Source organism: Callorhinus ursinus, unplaced genomic scaffold (genome assembly GCF_003265705.2).
Source record: "Callorhinus ursinus isolate GAN/ISIS: 27379988/994484 unplaced genomic scaffold, GSC_fseal_2.0 scaffold600, whole genome shotgun sequence".
NCBI lineage: Eukaryota > Metazoa > Chordata > Mammalia > Carnivora > Otariidae > Callorhinus > Callorhinus ursinus.
In genome coordinates, this window is record NW_027397655.1 from 5,674 (window position 1) to 17,681 (window position 12,008).

The 12,008-nt window shown below is 55.4% G+C and overlaps 1 protein-coding gene and 1 pseudogene across 1 annotated transcript; one reads left to right on the top strand and one right to left on the bottom strand.

Annotated features, from left to right (window-relative positions):
• Positions 1-1,145: 1,145 nt before the first annotated feature.
• Positions 1,146-2,534, top strand: LOC112818396 (histo-blood group ABO system transferase 2-like; annotated as a pseudogene).
• Positions 2,535-8,385: 5,851 nt separating this feature from the next.
• On the bottom strand, positions 8,386-10,199 carry LOC141372065 (uncharacterized; the record flags this gene model as incomplete). Its single annotated transcript, XM_073890524.1, has 3 exons — positions 8,386-9,107; positions 9,366-9,564; positions 10,020-10,199. Coding segments are annotated over 3 exons (1,101 nt in total), but the record flags the coding sequence as incomplete, so codon positions are not given.
• Between the last annotated feature and the right edge of the window lie 1,809 nt (positions 10,200-12,008).

Below are 12,008 nucleotides of genomic sequence, written 5' to 3' on the forward strand. Positions count from 1 at the left end.
TGATCTGTATGCATATCTTTTTTAAAAAATTATTTTATTTCTTTATTTTTAAAAATGTTTTAAATTTAAATTCAATTAACGTATAATGTATTATTTGTTTCAGGGTGAATGCATACCTTTATGACAGTATCAAAATGTTTTATTTACTGGTGCTTTGTATTAATATTTGAACTTTGGAAGAATGACCTTTCACCTTTGATTTTCTTTTTCAAGATTGTTTTGGCAATTTTGTGGTCCCTTGAAACTCCATATGACTGTTAGGATTAGCTTGTGCATTTCTTTCCAAAGGCCTTTGTGAATTTTCTTGGGAACACATTGAATTTCCACATTGCATTGTGTACTATTGCCATCTTATCTATAGTATGTCTTTTCATCGCCATGGGGTCCTCAGATTTATTTAGGTGTCCCTTTCTTTCAGCAATGTTTTGTAATTTTCAACGTACAAGGCTTGCATCTTGATTACATCTGTTCCTAAGTATTTTGTCAATGTTAATGTTCCCTAAAATGGAAATGTTTTCTTAAATTATTTTTTGGATGATTCATGGCTAATGTATACAAATAAGAGAGATTCTTGTGTATTGATATTAACTGGCTGTAGTCATTTGTTGATTGTTTAGGAAGCTCTGTGTATAAGATGATGTCATCTCTGGTCTCTGAATAGACCTAGTTCTACTGTTTTCTTCCACATGTGGATTTCTTGCCTTATCATTCTGGGTAGAACTTTCAGTACGATACTGAGCAATGAGTGAAAGCCAGCATGATGGACTTATGTTTGATTTCAGAGTAGAGCTGTCAGTCCTCAAAATTGAGCATGATGTTTGATTAGAGTTAGGGTTGGGGTTAGGGTTAAGGGTTAGGGTTAGGGTAGGTGACCCTGTGACCCATGAAGCCCGACACTCAGCATGCTGGCGCCAGGAACACTCCCCCTGTGCTGAGCTCCCAGGCAAACCCTGCACGTCCCCTCCCCTGGCTGACCCCCTGCAGGTTCTGTCCCCACCTGCCATGAGTTGAGCAGCTTTGGGCACAGCCCTTGTTTCTATGCCCTACAGACTGGGTAGAATCAGCTGCATGGGTTTCTAGCCTCTGAGCCTCAGGCTCCCCTTTCTAAGATGGGGTCCTGAGGGCTCCCATCTCTGGGAGCCGAAGGTAGGGAGGCCCCACCAGCAGACGCGCTCAGGCCAGGCCAGGAGGGTGGCTGTTGCTTAAAGCAGCCCAGGGCCTGCCCCCTTGAAGAAAGTGCACACGTTCATGGCCCAAGTTTTGGGGTCCTGCTGCCAGCCTCTGGCAGTGACCCTCCTCCAGCCCTGTCCCCTGTCCCTGTGGATACATGGTCTTCCTGGAGATATTCCTGCAGACAGTTGAGAAACACTTCATGGTGGGACACAAGGTCACCTACTACGTCTTCACCAATCAGTTGCCCGCCGGGCCCCATGTGCCCCTCCGGGAAGGCCGGAAGGTGGTGGTCCTCGGGGTTCCCGGCACCCCGAGCTGGTAGGACGCGTCCATGCAGAGCATGTGATATCCGCCGCTTCTGTAAGCAGCTCTTCCCGTCATCGCACGCTGAAATAAAGTTCTCAGACACCAATCTGAGCGGCCATGCAAGGCTGCCTCTGCAAGTAGGGCAGCAGCAGCTGGGTTCTGCACATCACTTTTACGTCATTTTTTATCAGAAAAGCAAGGGCAGACGCCTCAAAGCGTGGGAAAGGAGGACAAAGGGATGGCAAGTATCCTGAAGCTGTGAAGCAGGCCTGCACCCTCCTCTACACGCAGGCACGCAGGGAGGCCGTCATGGGATCGGGGAAGAGTGGGATGTTTGTGCTAGCAAACGCCAGGTGCAGGAAGGGGGCACGGAGGGTTACATTCTTTCCTGGCTGCTAACCTTTGCCCTGTCCCTGGGGATCATGGGATCCTGCTCCAACCGGGCCATTGTGTTCAGTAGCCTGAGAACAGGAATGCTGCTGACGTTTCAGCTGCTTCCACAATCACTCCTTAGGGCTGACAATATATTTTCTAAGATTAACTCCACAATTCCTCCGTGAGGTGGACTCCCTGGTGTGCACATAGGTGGACATGAAGTTCCACGACCACGTGAGTATGGAGATCCTGTCTCCCCACTTTGGCACCCTGCACCCCGGTTTCTACCAGGCGGCCCACAAGGACTTCAGCTATGAGCATTGGCCACAGTCCCAGGCGCACATTCCCCAGGGGCAAGGGCGAGTTTGATTACAAGTGGGCCTTTTCTGGGGGGTCGGTGGTAGAGGTTCACCAACTGACCTTGGCCCTGTCACCAGACAATGGGGGTCAACTTGGCCAATGGGATCGAGGCTGTGTGGCACGACGAGAGCCACCTGAACAGGTACCTGCTGGACCATAAGCCCATTAAGGTGCTGTCCCCAGAGGACCTGTAGGACCCACAGCTGCTGGGCTGCCACGGAGGACCTGTGAGACCCACAGCTGCTGGGCTGTCCCCCATCATGAAAAAGCTGAGATTCATGGCTGTGCCCAAGAATCACCAGGATAGCAGCAGTGGTTAGTACTTGAGGAGTCGTTTTGGTGCCCACCGGGTCTTTCACATGAGTTAACAGATGAGCCTGAAGGAAGGACGTCATCAGTTAGGAAGTATAGACGAAGGTCAGAGTGGAGGTGGGCAAAGGCCTCTTTCAGAGAGCAGGGAAGCTCTGAGCTGCTTCTATACACCTTGCCCTGCTCATCGCTTCCAGCTGCCTGGCCCTGATTTCTGTCCTTTCAATGAATTGGTCATCTAGTAAGTAACATGTTTCTCTGAGTTCCATGAGCAGATTATTCAAACCTGAAGATGTTGTGGGGACCCCAGTCTGTAGCCCATAGCTCGGAAACAGGGGTGCCTTCTCTGCCCAGCCACTGGCTGACCCCTAAGTTAACAGCACAGGGATTCAGTAGCCATAAACACAGCAAAGAATACAGACTTGACAAAGTTCGTTCAGAAAAGTCACTAAAGCAACAGTAGGAACTACAACGAGCAGCAATCATGAAGCCTGGCGTGGGGAAGGTCTGATATTCAGGATGCTCCCAGTATAATATAATCACACCCTGGACTTGTCACTGGGGCCAAATCCCCTGGCTGGGGGCCCGGTAGCTCCTACATGTTCCACGTGCCTCCCTCTGGCTCCTCCAGCCATGTCTTGTGCTGCTTCCCAGTAGAGGTCGGTTTTCACCAAAGCGAGGAAGACGGGATAGGTTTTTCTGACTCCCCACCCTCCACCCCACAGTGTTGCAAGAGAGGAAAGTTTTCCTCAACCCTCTTAGGTCCCTGGCTGAGTCTGGAAATTGACAAAGACAGATGGACAGGAGAAAAGCAAGCAAAATGTATTGATTGTTTTGGTGGGAGCCTCACAAGACCATGACGACCAGCAGAGGTGACTGGAGCAGACAGCTCTTCTACATTTTAGACAAAGAAGCAGTAAGTGTGTGAAGAATTGACAGACACAGGGGTTTGGACTAGGGCTCGTAAACGGTAAAGAAGTTAACTATGAAGATAAGGGTTCGTTTAAACAGGTGTGTTCGTATAGACCCCGTGGTCCTAAATTCCTTGACTCTGGTGATAAGCACGTCATCCCTGTGGTCCTGGGAGAGAAAGTTCCACATGGGAGTATTCTAACCTGCTTAAGGGAAGAAGGGCTGATGGCTGGGGGTCAGAGAGACCTGCTTGTTTCTGCTTTATGCAAAAGTTCTTTTAGCTTCTATATTTAATTTGCCAAGGTGCCATATTTGGGTTAGTGTGTCCTGGCCCTCACTGGCCTGGTGCTGTACTCTGTCTCCTAGTATCCAGGATATTGGGTGTGCTGCTGTGGAGACCTCCCAGCCTTGGGGTAGCCCCTTGTCCAGGGAGACACCTGCCTCAAGGGGAGGGCTGCTAAGGGTGGCCGCCCCTCCTCAGGGAGATTGGGTGGGAGAGTGCAGATCTTACTTCGAGAAACTGACTTCATTTTCTGAAAAGGTCTACCTGATAGTGGGATCATACAGGAGTTCTATTTTTAGTATTTTGGGGAAAATCCATCCTTTTCCCAGCATGGCTGTGCCAACCAAAGTCACTTCCAGATGATTTTTACTTATAAACCAGAGATTTTTCAAGAACTTCTCCAGCAGAGAACATGAGGAGAACATTTTCATGAACTTAGACAGGCAGAGATTTCCCAGGATGCAAAGTATACTAACCATATGAACAATCCGGTGACTTAGAAACTCTGAAATGAAACACCTGTTCTCCTTCTTCCATTTCTGGCTAGTGTGCTGGTCTGTGGCTCGATCCCACCTCAGACAGCTGGAAGGTTGACCTCCCAGGTCAGCTACCACTGAGATGGCTACTGTTTCTAGAAATTCTTCGGGGTGTGGCCAGGTTTCCCCACCTGTGCACTGATCAAGTAGGCGACTTCTAACAGTGGAGCCATGGGTCCTCCAGGCATGGTCCCCCCCCAGTCCCCCAGTAAAGCCATCCCACTGAGGGTTTAGGGGGACAGGAGCTGTCCCTAGGCAAACCTGGAGATTATCACTGTCCCTACCTGGCCTTCAGATGCTCCTCAGTTCCTCCTGTGCCTCTGGTGTCTTCTTGGAACCCTGACCTGTCAGTTTTTGGACAGCTGGTCCAGTGGTACCCTCATTTTCTGGGAGGGGGATTTGGTGGAATCTGCAGTGTGTCCTGCAGCCCCACCAGCATCGCTTTTTGAAGGCACATCATCTGGAAAATCTGAGGAGCCAAGACTGTGGGTCTGTGGTCTGGAGGGATTCTGAGCAGCGCTGGTGGGATGGGAGGGCTGCAAGGTCCAGAGGCAGGTTTCCAGAAAGCTGTCTGGGGTCCCCAGCATCCTACCGTTTTCGAATCAAAGCCCTGAGATCTTTAAAATGCCAGCCACGGTACAGCATGGGCCACAAAAACAAATGTCCCTGTGCACCCAACACCACCTGAACTATTGGCCATTTCTTGTCACTTGAGCTGAGTGTAAACGATTGGGAGTTGGGGCTTGAGGGGGGTTCCTGGTCCAGACTTTGTATTTGGGGGACAAAGGCCATCAGACAAGCTTGTGCTGAGCCTCAGGATAGGGTCTGTGTGGAGACCCCAGCTGCAGGCACTGCTTTCTACGGATGCCCCCTCAGCCTGCCCAAGTGCCCCTGCTGCTGGGGGAGCAACTGCCCCCTCCTTTCTTCCTGAGGGCTCTCTCCTGCACCAGGTGCCTCCTAGCCTGCCAGCCTACAGGCTGGGAGGGTGGCTACCCTGAGTTCCTCCAGTTGCTGGGGGAGCACCTGCCCCCTCCTCTCTGCAGAGGGCTCACTCCTGCACCAGGTGCGCCTCCTCCTGCCAGTCCCTGCCAGCCTGCAGCCTGGGAGGGTGACTACCCAGAGTTCCTCCAGCTGCTGGGGGAACACCTGCCCCCTCCTCTCTGCCTGAGAGCTCTCTCCTGCACCATGTGCCTCCTCTCCTGCCAGCCTGCCGCCTGGGAGGGTGGCTACCCCGAATTCCTCCAGCTGCTGGGGGAGCACCTGCCCCCTCCTTTCTGCCTGAGAGCTCTCTCCTGCACCAGGTGCCTCCTCTCCTGCCAGTCACTGCCGGCCTGCAGCCTGGGAGGGTCACTACCCCAATTTCCTCCAGCTGCTGGGGGAACCCCTGCTCCCCCCTCTCTGCCTGAGGGCTCTCTCCTGCACCAGATACCTCCTCTCCTGCCAGTCCCTGCCAGCCTGCAGCCTGGGAGTGTGACTACCCCGAGTTCCTCCAGCTGCTGGGGGAGCACCTGCCCCCTCATCTCTGCAGAGGGCTCACTCCTGCACCAGGTGCCTCCTCTCCTGCCAGTCCCTGCCAGGCTGCAGCCTGGGAGGGTGGATACCCTGACAACCTCCAGCCCTGGGGACAGATCCAGTGCGATGTGGTCTCCCAGCAGGTCTGAGCACCAGGCCCGTACATTGCTCACTCTCCTCCTGTGGGCTCACTGTACCACATCCTCCCTTAGGCTCCCTGGGCCCAAGTCCTCCTCTGCTCAGGGACCACTCTCTGCCCAGGCGCCACATGGTGAGACTGGGAGCAGGTCATCTGGACCTTCTGGACTCTCACTTCCGTGCCCGTGACATGGACACAGTGCAGCCTCACAGACTGCTCAGAAGAGACCCAGCACAGGAGGATGCAGGCCGCTGCAAGAGAGATGCCAATTGACCCCAGAGGGAGCGCATGGGACTTGCACAAGGCACTGGGCTCATGGGGCCCAGTGTGGGATCCTGGCGCCCAGCCAAGGGGCATGGGGAATCCTGGTGAGGGTGGCCCTGGCAGGGGGAGGGGGAAGCCACGGAAGGGCCCCGGAAGAGGCAGGAGACAAGGAAGACGACAGGACAGAGCTACCCAAGGAGGTCGATGGAAGGACCAAAGGATCACAGAGGCCCTTGGGAAAACTCGGAGGCCTTGGAGATGTCGGCTGAAACGCTGTCATTTGGTCTGAAAAGATGGGTCACAACACCCCAGTCGACACTGGATGATTTACTCTTTGTGGGTTCTAGGATTTAGTGCGTACCTGCCATTAGAACTCACATTGCATGAAGTCTAGGATATACTTACTTTTCATCACTTTTCAGGACTAGATTTTTCTAGAGGAAGTGCTAAGGATGGGTCTCTCCATTCATTTCTTTGTGCAACTGACCTGTTTTCAGGAGCAGATTCCTGGTGCTCATCACCACTGCTAGCCCTGAGGACTGCCCCCGTCACCTTCCACAGTGGACGTGACCATGTGGGTTGGGAGGGTGCTCACTGATGAAGCCCCAGTGCTCAGTACACAGCAGGGTCCCCAGATCCTCTGCTGAATGAGGGAGGATGGGAGAGAGGGAAAGAGAGAGGGAGGAGGGAAGGGAGGATGGAAGGGAGGCAGGATCCAGAGAGGGAAGGGAGAGAGGGAGGAGGGAAGGGAGGTTGGGAGGGGTAGAGGGGAGGGATGGAGGCAGGGAGGATGGGAGGGAGGCAGGGAGGGCGGGAGTGGGGGAGGGAAGGGAGGGGTAGAGGGGAAGGAGAGAGAGGGGGGAATGAATGAGGGAGTGAATAAACGATGCAGGGAGGGAGGGAATGAAACTACAGAAGCTGGATCCATACCTCAGGAGCCATTATTTGGGGTAAGGTCCAAGGGCATCACAGCCCGGGCCCTGGATGGTGGCTCAGGACATGTCCAACTGTCCTCCCAGTGCTGACCTTCCTTCTTGGACCCGCTTTCATCCTGTATCCTCTCCCCCTCCTCCTCAAACAATTCTCAATGTTCCCAGGAACAGGGTGGCCGGAGGTGGTCTCAGGAGGGGCTTCCCTGATCCTGTGCCCCGGATGACACCGGGACAGTAGCTGCAGGGCTTCCTGTCATGAGGACTGGGACCGTGGATCCCATCCATCTCCTTGGGCATTAGTGTTGTTGCATTCCCTGCTCTCTCCACCACTGCTGTGATGAACACTCCTGACAATACATCTGTGAAAAACCACGCCAGAGTTTCCGGGGGTGAGTTCGAGGCTGAGCATGCCAGGTGATGGGTGCACCTGTGGCCTGGGATGTGTGCTGCTCACTGTTCTCCCAGACAGGGGTGCCTGTCACCCTTCTCTCCAGGGGACCTGCATTGGACTTCCGCTTCCTCACATTCTCCCCAGACCAGACACCTGCCGGTCTGAGGGTGACCAGCGCTGCCTCCATAGGGTTTCCTTTGCCAGAGTCCATCCCCAGCAGCTCCCGCATCTCTGACACATATTCCCTGCGTGCCTATCCTTCCGCCTTGGACTTGCATGTGTTTGGTCTCCGTCCCTGTGGAACCCAGTGACTTGGAGCGTGGTTTGGACAGATTCAGGTGAAACCTTTCTTTGGCCTTGGGTTGTGAGCAATGCTTTTGCCCTTTGTGGTGTGTCTTCCAGCTTTCTGCATTTCCCTGGTTTCTGTGTGGGTCACAGGAGGAACCAGCCCTGTCCTGTCTGGGGTTAGGCTGTGGTGTCCCAGCAGGACCAGGGGTCTCGGCCCCGAGATGGTGCCCATAATTCCTAAAGTGGCCTCTATGATTCCATCTGATGTGTAATCCATCGGGGATTTCAATATCAAATAAGGGAAATTTTATGACAAATAAACACAGAAGAAAAGGAGTCCCCTTTGAAAATAGGGGGGCAGACACAAAGGCCCCTATTGTGTGATTCCACTTACCGAAACATCAGGAATAGGTAAAGGAACAGAGAGAGAAAGCAGCTTAGTGGTTGCCGGGGTCTAGACTGGAGGAGAAACAGGCAGGGAGGGCTTCTGGTTCGGGGACTCCTTTGAGGAATGAGATATTCTGCAGCAATATTCTGGGGTGTGGTGGCACAGCGTTGGGCATGTACTTAATGCTCAAGACGTGTTCAATTGAAAACAAGTAATTTTATTTAAAAAAATAATAAACAGTATATAGGACATGGAAGGATAAAATAACAGTTAATATATACCAGAGAGAAAGAACACAGGGGGAGGGGATGAAACAACCGGGCGGAGTCTCGGGTTCCAGTGATGGAACTAAGGGTAATTGTACAAGGAGCTCTCCCTGCAGGGCTGTGGGCTCTGGACGTGGTGGTGGGAGCCCTGCAGGAGCAGGAGTAGGGGCAGGGCTCAGAATAGGGGCAGGGACAGAGGCAGAGACAGAGGTAAGAGCAGGGGCAGGGGCAGGGGCAAGGGGAGGGACAGGGTCAGCAGTAGTGGCAGGTGCAGGATCCAGGGCAGGATCAGGGACAGGATCTGGGTCAGAGGCAGGAACGGGACCCCTGGCAGGGGCAGGGGAAGGGGCAGCGGCTCTGGCAGGGGCAGGAGCAGGGACAGGGGCAGGGGCAGGAACAAGAGCACAGGCAGGGGCAGGGGCTAGGGCAGGGGCAGGGTCAGGATCTGGGTCCAAGGCAGGGGCAGGGGCTGGGGTAGGGGAAGGGGGAGTGGCAGGAACTGTAGCAAGGGCAGGGGCTGGGGCAGGAGCAGGTGACAGTTCTTCCTGGACAGCGCCAGGCTCTCCATGGGCAGGTGCCGGGTTACCTGACGGCTCCTGGTCTCCTCCTGAAGTCACTGCAGGCACCAGCCCTCCCTCCAGATCCGACTCAAGTTCTTCAGGCAGTGGAACAGTTGTGAGAGAAAAGCTCACCCCCGTGCTTACTCTCCATGGGCCTTTGCAGAGACAGAGCACAGCCCAGGGTCTCCCAGAGAAGCCACAGCCGAGAAGGAACCTTCACGGGGACGTCTCTCCGACTGCAGTCCACCCGCTCTGTGCTCTGTGCCCAGTCGTTGCTCCTGGCCCCACACCAGCCTCTGGGGACTCCTCCCTGTGGGGCCAGCACCGACCCGTCCCCACACACCACAAACACCCAGCCCCAGCCTTCTCACCTTCAGCCTCGGCCTCCATGGGCTCCGGCTCCTGGACCACTGTCCGGTGGACGACCACCTGGGACGGTGGTCCGCGTGGTTTCGGAGGTCTTGCCCGGCAATCTCCAGCACCTGTTTCTTGGGATGCCTTTGGGGTCACCCCCTCTGTCAGGGAGGAGGGCACGTCCGCCAGCTGCCTCTCCGTGTCCTCCGTGGCCTTCTGCAAAGACAGGGACCGTTGGCCGGCCCCAAGGCATCACAGCCTTGCCTGGCCATCCGCACTGTCCTCCTGCCCAGTCCCCCTGCTGCTCCCAGATCAGACACACACCTGTGCGTGCACAGCCCTCCACCTGGGATACAGTGACCCATACCTGCAGGGCTATCGGGAACAACCTTGGGCAGAAGGGGCAGCGCCCGCACACCCCATCCCACATAGCCAGCCTTGACCTTGAACATGACCTGCCCACTGGGTATCTGACCCCTCATCAGCCTGCTCCTGCTTGGGGTGGCCCCACCCCCATGACCCCTCTTTACACACACACTCACACACACACTCACACACACACACATGTGCGTGCACACACACACACACACAGAGGGAGGGCACCTGGGGCTACACAGGTCAGATCAGAGCGAGTGGGGCTGGGTGGTCAGCTCTGGGCCTCCTGGTGTCACCTTTCTGTCCTTCTGGCCAAATGGCCAGAGGCGGTGGGGAGCCCTGACATGAAATCCCCAGCGGGGAACAGTGTCTGCAGGGCGCGCTTTCTTCCGCCTGCAGCCTCTTGACCTTGGCAGGCAACATGCGAAAATCTTGCTTTGAGGATCTCCAATGAAATGAGCTGGGCAGGGGGCTGTCTGTGGAATGTGGGTGCCTGGTTACCGGGGTTCCAAATTCTGTTGGGCTCTGTTTTCAGGGAAGTGAGGTCACCACTGCCTGGGGTCCCTTTAACCAAATTCCTCCTCACACAAGAGCCCCACGAGGGCCTCCCTCCACTGCTGCTCAATGCTCACACTCCCCCCATGCCCCATCCATACAGTGACACCCACACAGCCCACCCACAGCCCCCGGGGAGGCCTGGGTGCAGCTGGTGTCCCTGCTGTGAGGACACAAAGCTGGGTTCAGACCGGACTCCTGCGCATGCCCAGGGCTATGAACCTGGACAGACCCTGTGCCTCTCAGGGCCTCCCAAGGCTCCCCATCTGCACATCAGAGTATTCTGGCTTCTAGTTCTAGGGATGCCATCAGGGGTAGGACCTCTACACTTGTTCCGTACCTGCTATCACAGGAGGCTGTGGCATACTTGTCAATGCAAGGATGAGCCAAGGAGCTGGGCATGGCATGGAACACAGCTCAGAGGGGCTTGGGTCTGCTCTGGGGTCCAAGCAAAGCCACCCACCTCCTGCCTGTGTCCCAGCCCCTGTGGAAAGTAGTAATGAACTGATTCTGACCTTGTTCCCTGGTGACGCAGACTTCCAGGGGCTCCCATTAGGGTTAGGCTCAGGTCCCTGGACCTCGTCTGTGCCCATGTGCTGGACAGTCCCCACAGTGGCCCCTGGCACCGCTGAGTCCTGGTCACACATCCCTGTGGAATCCCCTCCCCTCCAGGGTGGATGGCCTGTGTGATGGCGCTCTCAGGATTGGAATGGCACAAAATGCCGGGATGTCATTTCCAAGCTGGTGGAGGAAAGTCTATGACGTCTCCTGGTTCCCTCTGTCCTCTGTTCATTCTCTCTCTGTCTCTCTGTCTCTGTCTCTCACAGGAGCAGGATCTGTGGGTTCCATGGGCGATGTGGGAAACCTCAGAAGCCTCCCTTGTCGCTGTTTCCTTCTCCGGTCCTGGTGCTCCAGTCCTTCCTAAGGTTTCCTTACCCTGACCAGAGCAGTGATTTCCCTGCTATGGGAAGGGAGACAGGGAGAAGAGCAGTCTGCCCCTTCCCCTTCTCCTCTCCTCCTTCTGCCTTGTCTTCCTGGCAGGAGCCAGAACAGGCGTCCAGCCTGCCCCTGGCAGCAGCCCCGGCTGGAGTCAGAGGGGTGGGAAGGAGGCCAGGGAGGAGGGGCTCAGCAGCAGGATGCCCGAGTGTGAAGGGGGTAGTTACTGTAATGAGGGACCCCATGGGCATTCAGGGATTTCAGCCCTTTTTAGACATTCGCAGTGGCCCCAGGACTTGGCCCCTCCCAACATCCTTCACTCTCCACTCTCCTGCATCCTCCCCAGCCCAGTCCTTGTCCACAGCCAGTCCTCCTTCTGGCCCCAGGGGCTCCACGGCCAGTGAAATCATTACAAGCTGGAACCGAGTCATCCCTATGGGGCCTGGTTCCGGGTCCTGCAGCCCCACAGGGAGGAGAGCTGAGGCCAGACAGGAGCGGGGAGAGGGCAGAGTGGACTCTCTCTGGGGGCCATGGATCCCTGGTCAGTGCAGACCCTGTTGTGTGCTGGCCCCTAAGGCACCCAGATTCCAGCTCCGGGTCAGGCTCTGGGAGGGAGACCAGAGTGTGGCTCCTGCTAGCTCAGATGTGTCATTCTGTCCTGTAGCTACAGCCTGTCCCACCAGCTGACCTCCCCCTCCTAGTCGGCCAGCTTACCTTCAAGGTCAAGAACAGGCCATCATGAAGGTCAGGGGCCAGTGCGTGGCTGGTCAGGCAGGGGAGAGCTCACTTTCACC